At 40.7% G+C, this 22210-nt stretch overlaps 1 protein-coding gene and 1 pseudogene across 2 annotated transcripts in view; one reads left to right on the top strand and one right to left on the bottom strand.

Annotated features, from left to right (window-relative positions):
- NFX1 (nuclear transcription factor, X-box binding 1) overlaps window positions 1-22210 on the bottom strand; it is a 55447-nt gene that overhangs the window by 25647 nt on the left and 7590 nt on the right. For both annotated transcript variants that reach the window (XM_006898501.1, XM_006898500.1), the window contains exons 2-10: window positions 20458-21465; window positions 15325-15483; window positions 14336-14413; window positions 12700-12805; window positions 11966-12037; window positions 8512-8651; window positions 3846-3945; window positions 3544-3761; window positions 2016-2113 (exon numbers count right to left, since the gene is read on the bottom strand). In XM_006898501.1, the coding sequence (XP_006898563.1) occupies window positions 2016-2113; window positions 3544-3761; window positions 3846-3945; window positions 8512-8651; window positions 11966-12037; window positions 12700-12805; window positions 14336-14413; window positions 15325-15483; window positions 20458-21465 (1979 nt within the window). The remainder of the gene's footprint in view (window positions 1-2015; window positions 2114-3543; window positions 3762-3845; window positions 3946-8511; window positions 8652-11965; window positions 12038-12699; window positions 12806-14335; window positions 14414-15324; window positions 15484-20457; window positions 21466-22210) is intronic.
- On the top strand, window positions 17557-19249 carry LOC102853682 (annotated as a pseudogene).

Here is a 22210-nt window from a genome sequence, read left to right as displayed (position 1 = left end):
TCAAATCACAATGTTATTGTTGTTGTTATGTGCCGGCGAATCGCTTGCGACTCAATAGAAAAAAATTCCTTACGCATTTGCTACAGCTATAAAGCAAAAGTGACTCAAGAAATGGAGTGAATGGGTCAATAAAAACTCTATCTACAATGCTAGGAAATACAGAACTCTCAAATCCAACATGGACATAAATTATCAATTAAAAATGAAATAAGATATTCTCTGTCGAAGAGGTAATATAGCAAAAACGTTTCTCAGATTTCTACCAAAATTGTCAAGGGGGGAAAAAAAAAACCCAAACCAAACAACCAACCCAAAACTCTCAAGCTTTAAGAAGTAAATTTTATCTAACAAAGACTGGGGAAAAAAAATCATTTTATCTGGAAAACTCACTTTTGTAGAAAATCCCATTCCATAATAAAAGTATTTGGCAAAACCCCCTACTCAAGAAAAATTGGTTTAGCAACAAAGTGATGATTATTAGCTTTTTGAAGAAATTTCTTACTTTGTCAAAAGATCAGTAATAGGTAAAATAATAGAAGTTATTCTTTCTTCTTTTAAAAAAGACAGTCCTTCTTGGTAAAAATTTCCATTTCCAGTAAACTCCTTCAGTAATTTTAGAATATAACTTCACTTGCAAAGATTCAATTTGCACATAAGCGTCTCTTTGCTTTCTTTTTTTATTGTGTACCATCAAATCAGATCCGACTGACACAGGAGATTGCCCCTCCTTCTCAAACAGAGTATCTGGTGGATTTGAACTGCGTGCCTTCATGACATAAGTGTTTCAGACCCCTGCTCAGGGGTCTGGTCTACCGCTTGAGGGAGTAAGGACAAAGGGTGAATGAGAAACAAGGAAGCACTGAGATGAAGAAAAGGATTTTTTAAGACAAAGAAACAAATTGACAGCAGCCATTTCTGTCTTACAGATCTCACCGTTACTGGGTTAAAAAGACATATCAAGAGCACCTCTGCATGCTAATAAACTTGTGATTACTAAATCATAGTCTTTAATCTGGCATTTATGAAGCATAAAGCAGTCTTGTAATTGACATTCAGACACCTCTATGTACACTGTGGTTTCTTTTTTTACAAATACACACATTCTCACTCAATTTTGGTCACACATAAATTGTACTAGTTTTATATTTTTCTCCCTTCTACTCTGAAGCTTACCTATAAATTAGCTCCCAACTTATGACTATGCAAGTCAGTTGCTGCCCTGACCTTGGTCTGTATTTTCGTGGATGTAACCACTGTATGTGACCAAGTTGCTAGGCAAAGAATATCTGAAGTCATGACACAAGCCCCTGAAGAGCCTGCCTGGTATACTACCTGCAAGGACCTCCTTATCTCCCAGATACATATATACTTAAAGGGGGCTTCTTCCTGCTCCTTGTGTGTCATAATTTCCTTTTATCCCAGAACAAAAGAAAGGCTTTTAAGGTATAGTTAGAAAAGCTGAAGTAAACATTAGCATACACTAATACTTCTTAGCTTTGTATTCACATAATTTCTTTTCCTGCTAATGATTTTATCAAATTTTCACAAAGAGAAGCAACTCCTCAAAATCCCACTTCTACACTGGCCTATGCTCTACCGGGACAGGTATTGACAGGGAAGGAAATGATGGGAAGTTGGTCAGGTAGATCAACAGTCAGCATGCTCCATAAAGTGGATCGCCCAAGCACTTTCACAGGAAGGCTTCCTGCCTCTTCTGGCTAAAGACTGAGGAAGGGGCAGTAGCTGTATTGCCTCCAATTACTCTCTGAGGTTTGCAGACCACACCCCACAAAACCTGACCTACAACTGGCCCAAAGTAGGATCAGTGTTCACCAGCTGGACTGAATGTGTCATATATAGTTTGACAATAATAAAAGTGAGGTCATTGTTTTTTAAAAAATCATTCAGTGGAAAACTATATGAACCATTCTACAAAAGGAATTAATTCCTCCTCCCCATAATCACCAATTTAAAAGGCACAGGCAGTGGCAACAGCGCCACTGTTGAGGATTTACCTTTGTTCTGAAAGAACATCTACAGGAAATAACTGACGTGCGAGAACATGGTCCACAGTCTCCTTCATGGCAGAGTTTTTCACAGGTATGAATGAAATCTTTAATAAAAATGAAAAGAATTGAGAATGAAAATAACAACTATTCATTTTCAGACTCCCACATTTATTAAGTCATATTCATTATTCACCTCAGCTCCCTACAACTCAAGAATCAGATGAGGGAAGATGGAGTATCCCCCTGACCTTATGAAAAATCATCTTAGTCTACAAGTCTTCAGGTTAGAGTTGAGTCTCTTAAAAAAATTGTGGCTCTAGATGAATTTACAGAAATTCTCTTATTTGGAGATTAACAACAATAATGCAAAGCCATGATCCATAACTTCAGTCTATGCAGTAATTCCTGTTACCATTCCAGAAGTCAAACTCCATCTGTAGTCTCTTTTACCAAAGCTCTATCTCCAGGATGGAAATTTCCTACCAAGAAAGACGCTACAAAACCTAAACGAATCTATAGATAAACGAGGCCTGAACAATGCTGAGTCATTGCTAGCATTAGTCAGAGTCTTGAGTTTCTCAATTTGGTTCCTTAAGCTGGTTTCAGCTTGGTTCCTTAAAATTTTCCATGTTTAAAAAGCTGCTGAGGTAGAAAGGTCAGCCTGTGATCCTTTAAACTAGCCTGTTCATACTAATAGTTCCTACCTTCCTCGTGCTCAATCCCTTTGTATTCCCGTTTCATATTTCCTTTTCTTTTTCATTGCTAACAAGATACTTCAGCCTCTGAGGAGGATGTCTAGTCAGTATAGACCAAGTTCTTATAAAATGGACTAAGTGCTTTCTGAAAAGAGAAGACCTTTGCTATATGTGTTGGTTTAGAAGAGCGTGAGGAGTTCCATCTCTGGCCTGGTCTGCAGGGACTTGTGCTGCTAACCCAAAGGCAGCATGCCTCTGCCAGTCTGCGGATTCCACCAACTGCTCGTCAGGAGGGATGGGCAATCTTCTCTCCTGCAATTTATAGCCTCTGAAAAGCCACTGGAGGGTCAGCTATGAGTCAGTTCTGACTGGACAGCAATGAGACTGATACAGCAGGCACAGAGAACTAATGGGTAATAAGTTTTCTTTCTTTTTTTTAAGTTGATTTATTTTTTTTAAAATATTATTTTATTGTTTTGTGTGTGTGTACCATCAAATCAGATCTGACTGTTACAGGAGGAGATTGTCCCTCCTCCTCCAGCAGAGCAACTGATGGATTCATATCACGTTGTCTCTGGGATTGCAGTGCAGCTTCTTTCCACTAGGCTACCAGACCTCCCTGTAATAGGTTTTCTGAATACAGCTAGAACATGAATGAAAATAAGGAAAGGGAAAAAAAAGGAATTTTTTTGCCTAAGCAAATTTGACCAAGTTTAGATAAGCCTCTGATACTGTATTGCTATATAATGCTAAGCAACCATTACTGCCAAAGACTGACATCAGTACTCGTAAAGCTAACTTTTTTTCCCCCGTAAAGCTAACTTTAGGCCAACAGTTACCTGAGGAACCACAGGGCAGTGGCTTGCCACACACTTTTCCACATGAGGGAACAGGATCCATGCATGTTTTCCGGCTACTACTTCCAAGTTCTAGCAATTGGCTGAGAGAAGTCTGGCCACAAGGGCAACAGCGCACCAGCTGGGGGAGCCGTGGGCATGGCTGGCAGGGCTGAGGGTGGCACACTTGAGAACACATATGGTTCCCACATTTCAAGTCCCTGTGAAGAAAAACAACAGACTATTACATAATTAATTATTGCATAAAATGCAGATTTAGTCTGAGAGAAAAGGTAAAACCTTACTTGCCACATATTTTTAAACAGGCAAAGTCCCCAAATCCATCAGACTTTCCTACATCTGTTCCACATAACACGTCTCGGGAGGTGGTGCCACAGTAGCATACTTGAGAGACAATTTCAGAAACAAAACATTAGTAACCTGTGTGGATTCTTCAAATAGTCAAATATAACACATCTTTAAAGAAACAAAATGTAATCACATTACATTAAAGGGGTGCTAAAAATTGAATGCAGAAATGAATGTGTTTATAATAGAGCTTGACCTAAGAGCTATCTAAGAGCTTTAATATAGGAAGCAACAGGAAAGGTCTTCTTAGACTATTTCTATCTCTAGAACTTCAACAGTATATCCTAAGAACAGCATTGTTGTTGTGTGTCATGAAGTCTGAACTGACTTATCGCTGACCCTCCAGAGGGATTTCAGAAGCAGCAAATCACATGGGAGTTGACTGTTTATCCATCTCCCATGGAGCAGCTGGTGGATTCGAACCATGTGCCTTTGGGATTGCAGTGTAGTTTCTTATCACTAGTCCAATCAATCATCCAAGTTAAAGAGAATATCCTGTTTCATAAAGCCATGGCTTTCAATGTGGATCTTGAAGTCTCTGGGATTCTCACTAGTTGGAGGTTAATGTGGTAGTGGCACCTGGGGGTTGATACCTGGTTGCCTCCACCCTCACTTCAACCCAAATAACATATATTTTATGCTTTAAATATGTAGGCTCACATAAAATGCTTGGAAAAAGTTCCTGCTGTTAAAAGAAATGCCAACAAATGGCATAACAATGGAAAGACCTTAATAATCTCTACTCTACTACTGCTGAAAGTAACCATGCTTGAGTATTGACACTGAGTAAAATATTTCAAATGACTTGTGATGTTTATTTACTAGTTAGACAAAAGCTGTAGCTCAGAAGATAAAGAGGTGCGCTGCCAACCCAAAGGCAGGTGAATGCACAGGTTACTCCACAGGAGAAAGATGGGCCATCTCTTCCTGTGCAATTTATAACTTCTGAAAACTCGCTGGAGGGTCAGACATGAGTCCATTTCAATTCAATGGAACACAACAACAAAAACAACAACAGCAGGGAGCTCTGGTGGTCTACTGCCAAGAAGCTGCATTTCAGTCCTAAAGGCGTGGTTCAAATCCACCAGATGCTCTGCTAGAGAAGATGGGGCAATCTCATCCTGCATCAGTTGGATTCGACTAGATGGTACACAACAAGAAAACAAACCAAAACAGTAACAGTATCTATACTTACCTTGATTTAACAAATAAATAGATTGTTTTCTGAGATCAGCAATAAATGTCACATTTTTAAGGAGTCATGTTTCTGATGTATTAATATGTAACAAGTTTCTGATAAGGATTTCATCAATTTACACAATGTTTCCAAAAAGTGTTATATTACAAGTTCAGTTTACAATGAAATTTTGTCTCATTCAAACTGACCTATGCAGATACACTTCGCCCTACAGAATAAATGGAGGGAGCCTGGTTTACTGAAAAGTCAGGAGTTTGCTACGCTACAACAGAAAAGTGCTAGTGATCTGCTACTGTACAGAAGTTAGCCTAGAAAACTATGAGGCTGTCCTACTCTGACACATGGGTCACTAGCGATTGGGATTGACTTGATGGCACAAAGTAACAACAAAAACGGAGAAATATAAACCAGGAATGGTAAAAATGAAAGTACTTCTTTCTCATATAGATTGCTACTTTCACAGAAAATGGGTCTCAGAAATATAAAAACACAGAAAATCTTAAAACCACATAACTAAGAAAAAAAAGGTAGAATGCTTTTAACAAAACATTAGAAATAAAGCTCATGACATAAAATACACTGAACAGAAATAAAATATTTCACTGGGACATGGAAAAGTAAAGTCTCAAATTACTGACAATGTGATCAAGACTTTTAAAAATATACATTTCATCATCTGATAAGTATATACACAGCTTCACCCCCTGATCTTACTGGATGAATTAACATAGAGTTAGGGGATAAAATCAGTATTTCTGGAATCAAAGAATTGGTAAACAAACTCTAGCAATGGGAAGTTTCTTTACAAAAAAACTTTGCTAAGTTTTTCCTCCAACATCACAGAGCCTTTGTTCAAAGATACTTAAAAGACAGCTGAAAACAGAAGAGATCAGGAAAGTCTGAGTGTAAAAACAAAACAGTAGCCTAACCAGTCAAGGAGCGATCCAAGTACAATACAACAAAGTTCAGTTATGCTTGGGCAGAAGAAACAGAAAATATGAGCTAGATGGCAGGGGAGTCAAGTAGAGGCCCAAATGGCTGAAGAGTATTAAGGAACCAAATCAGTCTTAACCCATTCAGCACATGAGGATCCAGAAAGTATGCTTATTAAAACTGTAGATAATGCTTCATAGACCCTAAAGGACTTTTAATTTGATAAGATAAACAGATTGTATAGGGCCAGAACATTTTGCTAGATCTATAAGGTTGGCAAATGAAATATTGCAACTCAGCTTGAAAAATCAACTATACAAAAACAAGAAAGAAGATACCAGGCATTAAAGGATCTATGTAAAAGACAGGGTGATTTAGCTGTGTGAAAGCACAATAGGACCACAAGCTAAAAATAGCTCAGATCAAGGAACTCTTCCATTCCATAGTCTACACTCCAAGGACCTTAAAGGCAATATATAGTTAACTCCTGTCTTATTTCAAAATCCTTATGGTGCAAAATAGAGGGATACATGAAATATAGTAAGAAAACAAAGTAAAAGGCATGGAAAGGAAACACTACGGTAGGGATATAAAATGCTAAAAAATATACTCCGTTATATAGCAACAACAACATCATACAGGATTCCAGTGAGAAAAAGAAATTAATGGTATTTGAGAAAAATCAGAAATTTCTCCCAAGAGGACCTATATGGGGAAAACTCTAAAGTATGGCACAGTTACACATACAAAATCCTTAGAATCCTTAGACTAGACTATAAAACCTTTTATAGAGATGTTTCTTATTTTAAGTGCCAACACAGATCAACAACTTGACACCAAACTGAAATGTCATAAAACTCTACAGGGCAATAAGAGGTACTCTGGTGGCTTAGTGATAAGGAGCTGCGCTGTCAACCCAAAGGCACACGGTTCAAATCCATTAGCAGCTCTGCAGGAGACAGATGGGCAATCTCCTCAGTCAGTGATTTACTGACTGAAAATCCACTCGAGGGTCAGCTATCAGTCAGTTCTGACTTGACAGTACCTAACAACAAGAGGGCACCAGTATATTGTGGCTGAGAAGCCAGGCTAATACGAGACAGCTGTGAAAGCAGAAGGAAGGACATAGGGTGAAGAATACATGGATTGTTGATGCTGTATTCTTTGCACCAGCTGAGATTCTGAGAACGACGGTGTGGCATAGGTTTATGAAAGATTACATGCTTGACAACAGTAACTGGATATATAAACTTAAACTGTATTTAGCAAAATAACACTTTTTGTTAAATACAGATCTGTATGACAGTCAACTAGGCATATAAGTTGACATTATCTTGAGGTGTCTATATCAAAGACAGGAGCTTGAATAGAATATTTCACTTTACCCAGAAATTAAATTTGTTTCAGCAGTATTTGCAGATTTTCCTTCTCCACTGAATTACTTTTTTAAATCACTTGACTATAAACACAGAGTCTATTTGTGCAATCTTTTCTCTTTGCTCTATGAACGATCTCTGAAGAGTTAATGGCAATGAGGAGTCTGCTGTACCAGGAAATATTCCAGGAATGCCTGAGGCCCTTGAACACAAGGGGCCCTTAGGAAGATCAAGGCGGAATGTGGCTCTGATCTAGTCCCGGGAATTGCTCTGTGTCAGCACTCTTTTGAGCCATTTACCCCTAAAGGGTTAAGCACTCTGAGAAAAGTACTGAAGGTGATGGAATGTTTCCACGCACAGCCCCTGAAACCCTTTGAATCAACAGTAAAGACCAGACTTACTTAACCAATGCATTCTTGAGTCAAAATACAGTGAGAAAAAAAATACAGTGAAAAAACACAGAGTCTTGGGTTTGGGTAGTCAAACAGAACTTGCGTCAGCCAAAATATTTTCTGTATCCTGAAAAATATGTACATGCACATCTGCACATGCCTTTTTCCTGTGCTATTTTGAATAACTGTAGTTTTACAATAAATATGAGGTTCTGCTGCAAATGTATGCTATATGCCTAATAGAGCTGTAGCCCTTGCTACTCAATCATCTCTCATGAGTCCTCTGTGACCCACGAACCCAGAACACCGGAACCTACAGCTCTATTAGTCTACCTTTAGACCACTAACCACAGTCATAATTACTATAGCTTTATAGGTTTTGAAATCAGGTTGTTTGCCTTTCAACTTTGTTCTTTTGCAAGATTACTTCAATCTTCCTAGGGCCTTTGCAAAACCAATAAAAATTTTTTATCTATTTTCCAAATTATATATAACCATAACTTAGACTGTTTCTGTGTGATTAAAATGATTACTGTATCTCTAGTTTTAAGCTTTGCTACATCCCTAGTTTCCCTTATATAAAATGTTACAATTAAAATCTTATATGACTGTATGTTTGAGATCCTTCACATGCATCAAGAAAACTGAAAACAAGGTTCCAGAAAAGAATACAGGTGCTGTTGGCTGGCGTCTACATACTTACCCTGGTTCAATATGACCCGGCAAGGCTGGCATTGACCCCCATGGCACAGTTCAGCACAGTGGTGCTGACCACAGTTCAAAACATTACCACATGGGTTAGAGCAGTGAACTGAGACTGCCTGACCACAGCGAACTGTATGCCTGTAAATAAAGTAGATGAATCTCTTAACTTAAAAGGTCCAGTCTGATAAATAAACAGTTAAGCTCAAAACCAACTAAAGCTTTCTTGACTTCATTTTCCCACTTTTTCTCTTTCTTGACTCTAATTCTTATTTTCTCCATTACTCTTCCATTCCCCAATTCCTTTTCCCCAGCTGTGCTTTCCTTATTTTCCATTCTGCCTCCAACTCCCTTATTTTCTGAGCAGTAAAGAATTAAACAGCAGCCCTGAGTATTTACGTGAATTTTCACATACAGAAAGGAAAGAGTGCTGGAGTGAGGGAGGGTCAGAAGATTTGGGTTCAAAAGCTCTGTCTTGAGCTCAACAGTGTCCAACAGGTTGGTAGTGGCTGTGATGGACACACTCAGCCTGAAAGCACAATGCCATCTTCCTGGGCCCAGCACGCTGGTGGCTGTGCAGCTCTAATACTTAGAACAAACTGTCTATGACTTTAACTCAAGCATGGAGAGATCATTCTGGGTTCATGCTAGTCAAATCTCGATTTGGCTGATTTATTGGCTAGAAAAGAATGTGGGGCCAGTGCTGCTTTTAGGCAACTGTCCTCAGGTCTATTTCCACGGGAATGACTTAGAGCTCGGGGGAAATTCTCTTTCAAGAAGAGTGTAATTCTGTCTCCTAACCATACATCAACCACAAATTCTATTTTTTTAAATTATTGTTATTATTAATTTTAGTGAAAATTTACAGAGATTTTGGATTTCCATTCATTCCCCGCCCACCCCTACCCTCCAGTTTGTTCTTCTCTTTGAAAAGTAAAAGAAAAATTCTTTCATTGTTATACAATCCCTTCCCCCAAGTCCACTCCACTACGCAGCCTTCGTTCTTACAAATTCTATTTTTGAAGAGCAGTTGTCAGTATTCGGGCAATGGCTGATATTGCCATAATGACTAAGCCCAACTTGTTGCTGCTGTGGTTAGGTGCCATCCAGTCAGAAAGGTCTCACCTGCCCGTGGGTTTTCAGAGGCTGTAAACTGCACAGAGGAGACTGCCTAGCACTCTTCCATGAACAGCTGGTGGATTTGAATGACCTGCCATCGGGCTGACAGCATGCCTTACCTGTGGGCAGCATAGTACCTGGCTAGTATCTAGGAAGCTGTCAGTAACTATTACTGATGAAACATTCAGAGTTCTCTCAATCAGTCCTTTGAGGGAGACACTATTATTTCTACTTGTTAAGAAAAATGAAGCACATAGAGACCAAGTAACTTGCATAGGGTCAAGAATCAACAAGTAGCAGAGCCCACATCAAACCTCGTGTTTCTGACCCCAAGTCCCTCCACATATGTGGCCTTCTGACCACACTACTATCTTCACAAGTCCAATGAATGCTAAAGGAACACAGTGAGGTTGTCTCGTGACTGACAATCTGCATAATCCTGTCTAAACTGGCGGTTCAAAAAATCATTCCAAGATCTTATTGAAGCTCAGACGAAACCCCAGCTCTCAATGATCCTGTACTGGTGAGGCAGAACTTGTGATGAAAGAGAAAGCATCATTTACTCTTTCATCCACAATATTTACTGGTAACATCCTCACTGTCAGGTACTGTGCTACCCACAGGCAGCTAATGCCTGCCTACTGGACCTTAATAGGCCTGGGTTCAATTCCTTTCACTCAGTGGAGTAAGTGGCATTTCACCTGGAATGAAGAATCTCATTATGCATGTTGTTGGTGTTGTATATGCCATGGAGTTGAAAATGACTCACAGCTGACTCTCCAGTGGCTTTTAAGAGGCTATAAATGGTGTGGAAGGAGACTGCCCACCTCTCCCCCGTGGAACAGCTCACGGATTTGAATTGGCTGCTTTTGGGTTGGCAGTGCAACTCCTCACCCATTAGCGTTTCCTCAGGTAACTATTATTTACAGCCCACCAGTCACTCATATTTATCTTTTAAGGAGCTCTGGCAATGTAAGTGGTTACGTGTTCCCCTGCAGACCAAAGCGCTGACCATCTGAACCCTCCAGCACTATAGGAGAGTTGCTCTATAGGAAGCAGTAAGCTCTGGCAAAGGTTTACTCTTGAAAACTCTATGGGCATTTCTCTCTGTCCTCCAGGGTCATTATGAATTAGTATCCTCTGTAGGGGCAGTACACTTGGCAAAGGTTTCCTCTTGAAAACTTTATGGGCATTTCTCATATCGACTTGATAGGTGTGGCGGTGTCTTTGGTTTACTAATCTTTGGTGGCATTGTTCATAGCATGTTACACTGCTAACCAGAAAGCACAGATCTAATGGATCAAATCCTCCAGTGGCTCTGTAGGATGAGTGAGCAGTATCCTCCCATGAAGAATTATAGCCCCAGATACCCGATGGAGCGCTGGAGTGAGTTGGCACCAATCTGACAGCCATGAGACTTTTTTAAGGAGCCCTGGTGGTGCAAGTGGTTAAATGCTTGGCTGTTAATCAAATCCTTGCCAGTCTATCTGCTGGATCCTGTGTCAGACGTGGCAGTGTGCTTCTGCAGACTTACCGCCCTGAAAACCCTACAGGTCAGCTCTACTCTGCCCCACAGAGGGTCTTAAGAGTTGGAATCAGGGAGCTCTGGAGGCCTAGTGGCAAGAAGCTGCACTGCAATCCAGAGGGATTGCACCAGATGAATCCACCAGATGCTCTGCTGGAGAAGGAGGGGCAATCTCCTCCTGTACCAGTCGGATCTGATTTGATGGTACACACACAAAAAAATAATAATAATTTAAAAAAAAGAGTTGGAATCAAAAAGTGCAACAATGAATGACTGGAAACCCTAAGTCTGTAAACTTTCATTAAAATTAATTTAAAAAATATTTTTAATTGGGGAAAAAAAAAGAGTTGGAATCAACGCAATGACATACAACAACTAATCTTTTATGGGGCCCTAGTGGCAGGTAAGGAGCTCTGGTGGCTTAGTGGTAAGGAACTGCACTACCTACATAAACGTAGACAGTTCGAATTCACCAGCTGCTCCATGAAGAACGATGGGTACTCTCGCCCCATGTGCTTCACTGCCTCTGAAAACCCACTGGTGGTCCAGCTAGAGGCGAGTTCTGACTTGATGGTACACAGCAGTGGCACAGTAGGTTAAGCACTGAGATGCTATGTAAAAAAAATGAATAGCTGAAACACACAAGCTGCTACACAGGAGAAAAATTAGGTCATCTGCTCATGAAGATTTACAGTTTTGGAAGTCCTATGGGGCAGTTCTACTCTATATTATAGTTGCTCTGAGTTGGAATGGATTTGATGGCACACTCACACTACACCACTACAACTCAACAGCTCTCTTCTGACTTTACCTGGTCCGTCCACATTCACACGTTTTAGTCATAAAGGCAGGGCAAGGTGGGCAAGGTCCAGGATGGCAAAGGCTGAAAAAGGAAGGCTTCAATGAGTAAACCACATCCAAGATTCCAAACGCAAAGAAAGCCATCCCAACTGGTGGCTACTGTGCAAATGACAACAAATAAATTTGACTGAGTATTTTAGTATTTGCCTAAAGATACCAACAATGTTTCTCTACAGAAATAATTGACAGTACATTAATTGACCCTGTAAGAAAATGAATAAGGAAAAAAAAAAGTCAAATTGATGGTTTCATTTGGATCTAACCAAGAAGACATTTTTCAAATATGGTCTCAGCTGTGTGGGGATAAAAGTAACTGGCACTCAGGTGAATGGTGCTATGGCCAGTCAAGTCCTTTGGGGAAGCAAAAGCTAAGCAAAGACTGTCCATGAAAAGTACAGAAATTTCCCCATTAGCTACTTAAATATTAACCAATTGATGTGATAACAACAGGAACAGTGAAAAGAAGGCCGACATGAAAGCAGACATGCCACCAAACAACACAGGTGAAGAACAAAAGGAAATTGGGCTTGTGGAGAGAGCTGGGTTTAGATATATGTGTACTCCATAAATGGTACTACATAGCCCCTTACCCCATCCTGTAGCACATTAACTAGATACGTATACTTCGGGCCACCAACAAAACATGTCCACCAGGATCCCCAGGGGTCTAGCATTCCAACTTACAGGTTACAGGAATGAGGGCAGTCCTGGCCAGGCTGCTTCCTTCTACAGACCTCACCACAACTATGTGGAATTTCATTTCTGCTCCATTCAGGATTCTTTACTTTACCTAAAACATACCAGATCAGAGTCAATGGAATAAACTTCAACAACATTCTCAATGTGAATGAAACAGCACAGCTCAGCTAGACATTATGAAACATCAGTGTGGCTTTCATGAGTTAACATATTATCCCACACCTTAAAATAAAAGTTAAATAGAATGCTCAACAAAAGCTTCATAGAGTATATGGTAAATTTAAAGTTACAAACTTGTGAAAGATTTGTCATTTTACTCATGAAAACATTACTTTGTCTAAAAGATACATTTAACATAAGATAAGAAAAAAATCTTTAAGGTGAGCCTTCTGTGCTGTATTATTGGACTGAGAAAAGAACATCTGCTGGAAGGTCAGAAAGAGTTACCAAATGAAAGCAATGGGAAAAGAAAGAGGCAGCGGGAGTTAGGAGAGATAGAAACTCTCTGAAAAGTTCAAACTCACCTAGAAGAAAGCCAGAAAGTAGACTGCAAAAAAATAAGTGTTCAAGTAGAAGAAGGGCTGGCAAAAAGAAGTATCCTGGAAGAGGACCCTTGGGCTAAGATCATGAACGAGGATTTAAAGAAGAGAAAGAACATTCTAAATAGTAGGTGATTTCACCAAGAGATTAAATTTAGAATATAAAAGACCAACTCAATGACCAGCTCTTGGCAAAAGTTCCTACTTAACTGATGGGAAAGGAGATAGATAAGCAAATCAGACTAAGAAGGACACGCAGAGAAGATCAGGAAGGTCTGGTCAATTCAACAAGGGAATGATCACAGGTGTTAAGGGTTGTCAGACTGCCAAAAATGCAAAAAATTTATAGGTTCTTAATAAATGAGCACTGGATCTAATCAAGACGGGTTACTGATGACTTTTAAGTATAATTTCATTGAGGAATACAGAGGGTTAAGATACAAAATCTGAAAAATCAACAATCAGGAAGAGAAAGCTAGCCATTAAAAGATGGGCAGGAAGAGTGAGGAGACAAGAGCATGCAGGAAATAGGCTCATATTGGGAATGAGGATCTGGATCACAGCAAGTTTGTCCTTAACACACAGGGAAGCTGAACTACCCCAAAATAGGAAGAAATAGTAAGTACAAGGGTGGGCACAAGAAGACAATTTGTAAAGCTGGTTTATAGAAAAATCTTTCTCTCCATCATAAAGGCTAATAACTGATCTCTTGGATGAAAATAAAGTACACCTTATAATTACTCTTTCAGTGTTCAAGTCTGGAATATCAAAGATGCAAAATCAAAGGTTGAGAGACAACCCATGGACCTGCCTGTCTCTGCTTTAGCTCAGGTCTAAGCTAGGACCAAGGAGACCAGCATTACGGCTTGGAAGCAGCATGAGCTCAGCAGGCTTGAGAAGACTTATCTCCAGAACAGCCAACAGCACAAAGGCCTGTCTTTATCTGTGTAATGAGCCACAGGATGTCTTGGAACTTATGAAGACTTATTTGTAATTTCTAAAACACATCCAGCAACTACCTCTCCTGGACTGGGAGCAGAGGTACAATGTAAGAAGGGAAAGTTATACCCAAACAAACTTACCACAGAAGCAAGTATAGGTATTAGGAACATGTGTGGAAACATTCTGACAGGCAGGGCACCTCCAACCACTCTGGCCGTCTATCAAGAAAAATAGGAACAAACCAAATTAATTTTCTTTCAGAAAAGCACATATAATTTTTAAATGCAAAACTGAACCAGCGGTAATAATTTCAGTGTTCAGTATATCACAAAAGTTCAATACTGAAGATATCAATACTGAATACTTTGCTTAAATATTGCATTTGGGCTAGTATTTATAAACTTTCAGATATAGTAAGTAAAGTAGGTATGTTGTTGTTGTTGTTGATTGCCTTCAAGTTGAGCATGACTCATAGAGACCCTATGAACAAAAGGCCTGAAGTCTTTCTATAACTATTGTCATTTCTCTACGTTTCATAGTTTCCAGAGGCATGTTATTTAGCTAGTGTATGCCACTCCTGCTTCCAAAGCAGGTACAGGCTTTGTTTTATTTTTTTATTATGTCAAAGTAAATATCTTTAAGAGGGAACAGGATAAAATAATAATTGCATATAGAAAAACCGAGATATACTAAATTGGTCACCATTTAGAAAGCATACTATTATTAATATTTGCATTATCCATAAATATTAGTATAACTTGGAAAAAGTGCATAAAATAAACAAGAGGATCTGTACAAGGCAAACAATTTCAGCATCTTGAAGGTAAATGAAATAATAATTTTTTGTAGGTCTATAATTTTTAAAAAGCACACTACAGAAAACATGCTTTTTTACTTTTCAACAAATTTATCTGACTATTTGATCCTTAATATATTTCAATATTGTTATGTTTAGTGGATTTAATTATGATCTAAATATTAATGCAGGTCATTTTGTGATAAAAACAGCACAGACTCTCTGTAGATAAAATAAGTATCAAGAGGAATTAAATAGTACTTTTAAAATGACATTGAAAACCTAAACATAAAATGAGTGAGAACAGGTGCTTGGGAGCTGGAAAAGAATGACCTGCTTGTGACGCTGGAGACCGGGCCCATTTCTTGATGCAGCTCAAATGGAACACATGGTAACAGCTCTGACAACTCCACACTGGAGCTGTGACACGAACCAGCTCACAGCAGACCATACACTCATATTTTTCTGTAGTTAGTTGTTCAACAAGAGAACCTGTTAAAAAAACAAAACAGATAAACTCAGATACAGGAAGACATTTACAACTTTAGTCAACGGAGGGTCTATAAGACATCTGAGTCCAAACATAGAAATTTTAAGAATGTCTGATTCTGAATTTGAGGCCAAGAAAGGGCAGGAGTAGAAAGGGCCGAGGTAGAGAGAGGTCTCTTAGGAAGTAAACAAATAGATGGGGAGCCCCACAAGCTCTGCTCCAGAAGTTACCAGTAGCCAAATGTCCCTAATAATGCAGGTTTAGCATCCATACGGCACTGCCGGGTCTTGTCCTGCCTCCTCTTAAACCAGGAGGCTCCAAATCCACCAGATTACAGACCTGGGTTAGAGAGTACCCTGTGACGTGGCGAAGCCTTATCCTAGACAGCTTCCAAAAGACCAAGGGCAATGAAAGGGTCCAAGCAGTTGCCCTGGAGGCTTTTTATTCACTTATCAAACATAAGACTGGGACCTAACACAAACCTCAGGTTAGTGTTACCAGACTAAGAGGACAGTCTCTGACTTCGGGGGCTATCACCTAGTGAAAGAGACCAGTATAGAGTGACAGAGAAGAATCCTTGGATTTACTCCTAAAGCCTCTCACCTACTTCTAGGCTTTTCCCTCCAAGCATCAACTTAATAGTCTTTTTAGATTTAAAAGTATAATGTTGTTGTTGTTGTATACCATAGAGTCAGAACTGACCCATAGCTGACCCCCTGTAAGGTTCTCAGAGACAGATAATTGCACAGAAGGAGAGTGCCCATCCTCCGGCAGAGCAGCTGGTGGATTTAAACCGCACACCTTTGGGATTGCAGCACAGCTTCTTGCCACTAGGCCACCAGAGCTCAAAAGTATAATAATAGTTTTTTTCATTATATACACTCATTTTCTGCACTTATTTCACAATATTATTATTATGTTTTTGAGGTCCAAATAAGCTATAAAGATAAATAACTTCTAAAAATAACATGCCATGCTCCTTACATATTGTTTACTTCTCTCAACAAGACACCATTCTGTAGATGAAGAACTGAGCTTGTTTCCCCAAGATCACATAACTAGAAATTATAAGAGTCAAACTAATGGTTATCTAACTCAGAACCTTACATCTTCATCGGTCCCTTACATCTGCTCTTAAGATTCTTTCACAAAAAAAGAGCTGACTCTCATAAATGAAGAGTTCTAAAGAATAACGTGGAGATGTGAGACACAGAGAGATCTGTTAAGAACAGAATTCTCAGACAGCCCCAAAGAGTTACACCACCCTCATGTGTATATCCTATAATCCTCTCCCCTTGAGTATGAGTGGACCTGATTGAATCAGATGAGCTCTTTCAAAAGAGGGACTAGGGTGCTGAGAGATGATTTGAAGATGTCTCTGTAATTTAAACATCTCTGTGATCAAAGAAACTGCACTAAAGGCATTCTGTAGGTTCTGTAAAAGCTAAATGTCATGTTGTGGGGGAGAGCTGTATAAGGAACTATGGATGCCCCTGAGCCTGGAAGCAAAACCCCACCACCCCACCAAGAAAACAGTGACCTCTGCCCTACACGCACAGGTCAATGAATTCTAACAATCAGTGAGTTTGGAAGAGGATCGCTGAGCCTCAGATGAGATCTCATTCTGCCAGTAACCTTGATTTCAGTCCTGTGAGGCTCTGAGCAGAGACCTTCTGACCATGGAAACTGTGAGGTAACAACTTTGTGTTTACTTGAAACACTACAGAAAACTGAGACAGTGAAACCTGTGAGAGCTGGAACCAACTGTTTTCCCACTTCTAATGTGTCCTGCTTTTGTGTGCAGATCTACTCTTTTTCTTACTGGTTTTAATAGAATGTATTTTAGTTTTCTTTCTCTCACAGGTTCCTGCATTTCACTGGTTCTAGCTTTCTCAGGTTATACTGTCCACAATGAACCAACTTTTAAGGATTGAATGGAGGAGCACTGGTAACACACTGGTTACGCACTGGCTTGCTAAGCAAAAGGTCAGTGGTTCAAAACGAATAGCTACTCGGCTAGTAGCCAGAGCATCAAGCAGCGAAATCCCTTGGGACAGCGCATCTTCTGGGCAATTATGAATTTGGAACAAGTGTCTAACGAGAAGTTGAACCTGTGCCGGAAGTACTACCTTGGTGGGTCTGCCTTCCTGCCTTTCCTCTGGTTAGTCAACATCTTCTGGTTCTTCCAAGAGGCCTTCATTATGCCGGCTTACATGGAGCAGAGCTAAATCAAGGGCTATGTCTGGCGCTCAGCTGTGGGCTTCCTCTTCTGGGTAATTGTGCTCACCACCTGGATCACCATCTTCCAGATCTACTGGCCCCACTGGGGTGCCCTTGGGAACTACCTCTCCTTCACCATCCCTCTGGGTACCTACCCCCTGACACCTTCTGTACAGGTTCATTTTCCCAGGATGGGTTCTTCTGCTCTAGTCTCGCTCTTGAGCCCACTAAGAATTATTCCCATTTTTCCCACCATATCTGCTGATACTTCCCAATAAAAACCATGATTCTAAAAAAAACAAAACAAACACCAACAAAAAACAAAAACTAATAGCTACTTAATGAGCAAAAGATGTGGCAATCTGCTTCTCTTAAGATTAGAGCCTTGAAAACTCTCTGGGCAGCTCTACTCTTGCCTTGGAGAGCTGCTATGGGATGGAGTTGACCGGATAGTAACAGGACAGGAAATTCCAGTGAAGGAGGGTCTGAGTATTGCCCCATCTTGTAGTTGAGCAGCAGGCTCAGGTTTAGAGTCTTGGAAATGCTAAGGGAGGCTCTACTCTGTTATACAGGGTCACTATGAGCTGGAACTGACTGGCTAGTAATGGGTTATAGGTTTTTTAAGGATTGAAAAAAAAAAAAAGATAAATATTGCTTTGGTTCATTCACAAGTTGAATTCTCCAAAAAAGAAAGGCCTAGTGAGGCAAGTGACCAGAAGAACAATCTCAACTCATTGCCATTGAGTTGGGACTGATTCATAACAGACACTGCAGTGGGTAAATCACACAAGAGACTGCCCACTTTCCACCAAGGCACAGGTGGCAGATTCAAACCACCTGTCTGGGTTGGCGGTGCAACTTCTTCTTTTTTTTTTATTGTACAGGAGGAGATTGTCCCTCCTTCCTCGACAGAGCATCTGGTGGATTCGAACTGTGCGCCTCTGGCATTGCAGTGCAACTTCTTGCCACTAGGCCACCAGAGCTCCCCTGGCGGTGCAACTTCTTATCCACATCCTCAGAGCTTTCTGCATGAGCTATAGCTAATGTAAAATCAAGCCCTGGGGAGGTGGTGGCTTCACATGTTAAGCTGACTCGTAATAAATTGGAGGGAGACAAAGAGAGTAAAAGTATAGGTAGATATGGTAGAATCATGTTCAATCTAGATACGAGGGATGTCTTCAAATACTTCAAAGGGCTGCTCTGCATTGACTGTAAAATGAGTTGGGGGCGGGAGGAAGCTGAGAAGAATAAGACCGGTCACAGTATCACTCCAGAAGACAGAACTTGAACTAAGGGATAAAAATTATTATAGGAACGAAGTTTTCAGTCCAACATAAGGAAGAGCTTCCCAACAGCCAAAGACAAGCGCCTCTCCCTTCCGAGAGCTGTGTTAGGCACTATGATTATGTGCTGTCAAGCTGACTACAACTCATAGCAAACCTGTGAACAATAGCTCTGAACCCTGCTCTACCTGGAGTCAATCTTACTCTCTCTGACACACCTGCCCCCACTGTCACAGCCTCTGCCCTTAAGGAGCTCCCAGATTAGTGGGTATACTGACATGTAAACCTAGTATGGCCTCCAGTGATCTGTGACACCACATTGTAGTTGTCAGGCGCCTTAGAGTACAACTCACAGCAACCCTATGAACAACGGATCTGAATCCTGCCCTGTCCTATGCCATCCTCACAATCTCTGATATCCTTGAGCCCACTGTGTCAATCCACTTCACTGAGGGTCTTCGTTTCTTTCGCTGACACTGCACCATTCCAAAAGCATGATGTCTTTTTCTAAGCGCTGGCCCCTCCTGTTACGGTTGTTGTTGTTGTGTACCAAAGTCGGAACTGACCCATAGCTGACCCTGTGTGGGTTTTCAGAGGCAGTTAATTAATTGCATGGGAGGAGGTTGTCCATCCTTCTCCTGCAGAGCAGCTGGTGGCCTCAAACCACATGCCTTCTGGATTGTAGCTTCTTGCCAAATGGTCACCAGACAACAACATGCAAATGTAAGGGAAGGACATATCACAGGGTTAAAAGATTAACACTACCTGAGTGACCTGAATACTCAAACCAAACCAGTTTTTGAAAAGTAAACACCAATGTTCTGAGCAGTAGACAAAGGAGTCACATATTCAACAGCATGGAAAAAGGAAATAGCATGAAATCCTGGGAGTAAAATGTGGTGGAGCTGAGGCATCAAAAAATGAGAACTGCTGAGGAAGGCTGACTCCAGAATCTCTGGTGAGGCAAAGCCAGTCAACAGTGGTCAAGCAGGGGAGGGGCACAGTTCAATACACACTTAAGCACATCTGACCACTGCTGTAAGAGATGAAAGGAAGAAACTGAGGATGGCAAGATTAGGCAGGGCTGTCACAACTGAGGAAATAAGAGACGATGTACGGTAGACCCAGCAGTGATAGGAGTGATGTTACCATACCCTACTTGTGTTTTCATACCTAAAAAAAATCTTAGAATCAGACATCTATACTATCCATTTCCACATTAAAATCAAAACCAAAAAAGTCTCACAAAAGTATCTCTGTTTTTTTATATAGAAAATGAAGTAGTGGATACCTACTGGGAAAGGAAGCTGAGGAGCGAGTGGCAGCAGAATGCAGGCAGATGCAGAATGAGGACAGAAAACTTCACTGTGCATTTTGACACATGCTAGTTTCTCAGCTGTGTCAATATATTTTCTACCAAAATCTGAAAATTTAAAAGAAAAAAAAATCCTCCACCCATCTAGGTGTGCTTACCTGTATGCGTTTCTACATTTTTTAGCACATGGTTCTGTTTGCTGCGGGAGAAAGGAGGTGCTCCCTGGGGATCCTGCCTCCTCACAGAACATTTCTCTGGGTCAATTCTCCTGGAAGACTTGCTAATGACTGCCATATTTCCATTGTCGCAGGTAGATTTTGCTGGTCTTTCAATGAGATTATCCTTTGGAATAGGGGCCATGTTGTTTCTGGGTCCTGCATTTGTATGTCTCTGGCCCTCCTGTTTTGGTGGATTCCTGCCCGGCCGAGGCCTGGCGCCTTCTACCTCCCAAGGAGGTCTTTTCTGTGGGTGTCGTCTCTGCTCATTGCGTCTGGCCCCACACCCATCCAGTACTCCTTTTCTGAAGGATGCATCCAGAGGGTCAGGGTGGATAACTCCTGAAGGTTTGGTATTTTCAGGTTTGATGTCCTCAGGTTTCAAAGACGCCTTGTTACCCCATTCGCATTTGAATTTCCCCTTGACTTTTGGTCCTCTACCATAAGTGCATATAAATGGAGTTGCCTTTTTGGGTTTTGCTCCCCTGGGATCTGCACTAACAGTGTCCTTTTCACTCTCAGAAGGGCTATGCTCGGTGGGGTTAGTCCCGCTCTCTGACTTGGCCACACTTTCTAAGCTAACTGTATCTGACGTCTGATCAGGAAGACCTTGCACCTTCTTGACTCTGGTCTGGTGCTTTTCATTCTTTAATTTCTGCCAAGGTTGGCTCTGAAGGCCAGGGCTCCTGGGTGACTTATTAGAAGCAGAAAACTGCAGAGAAGACTGTTGACTCTTAGGTTTGCTTCCTGATGGATGGTAACCGTGCTGACGAACGGCAGAGGTGTCATCATAAGGGAATTGCCTGGAAGGGTGACAGGGAGGTGGTAAGCCGTAATTTCTTCTACCAATCCGATTAGAGTCCAGTTTCCTTTGAGTCACACAATTTAGACCAGAATTTTTTCTCTCCTGGGGAATGAACTCAGCAGCATCTGTATTGAACTTAAAAGTACCTAGGAAAAAAAGAAATAGACAAAGTTAATAGTAAAGAAGTTAATTTGTTACCGTGAAGTCCAGAAGACTCTGAGCCTTACATAGAAGAGCTCTTTTCCTGAAGACTTTGTATAAAGCAGGCTCTTAATGAGTCATGTGTTGTGTGAAAGTGATGAGTTCAAGGTGTTTGTGGAAGACTGGTCATCAATAGCCACTGACTGCTGAGAGTAGCTAAGAAAATATGCTCACCTGCAGCTGTTTATATGTGCATTTAGTTTTAGTGTTGTTGACTGCTGTTAAGTTGAACACAACTCATAGCGATCGTAGGAACAAAAGACCAGAAGCCTTTCGATAACTACCGTTTCTCAAAGTTCATAGAGCTTCCAGAGGCATGTAGTTTAGAAAGTGGATGCCATCCTGCTTCCAAACCTGTCTTAAACTGAGCTCCACCAAACACTGTCCACCATGGGTAACCATTATGCCACTTAAAACCCAATGGCACAAGGTTCAGTATCGGAGCAAGGCCAGCAATCAGTTCAGCAGTGAGGTGGGCTTTCAAAACTCTACAGTTCCACTACGTAGTATTACATACTTTTTGTCTGGAGTCAAACAAAATGGGTTTCAAGTCTGCCATCTACTTGAGAAGCACAGACTCAGGAGACATCGCAATCATCTGCCATAACATAGTCCACAAAGACAACGTTCTACATCATACTTTGGAAGCAGTGACTGAGCGCTTAAAAACACACAATTACCATTCTTCAA

The sequence above is a fragment of the Elephantulus edwardii genome, unplaced genomic scaffold, assembly GCF_000299155.1.
Source record: "Elephantulus edwardii isolate Elephantulus edwardi_28Jun2011 unplaced genomic scaffold, EleEdw1.0 scaffold00232, whole genome shotgun sequence".
Classification (NCBI taxonomy): Eukaryota; Metazoa; Chordata; class Mammalia; order Macroscelidea; family Macroscelididae; genus Elephantulus; species Elephantulus edwardii.
The sequence above is the reverse complement of the archived record's forward strand: the minus strand, read 5'-3'. Positions and strand labels throughout refer to the sequence as shown.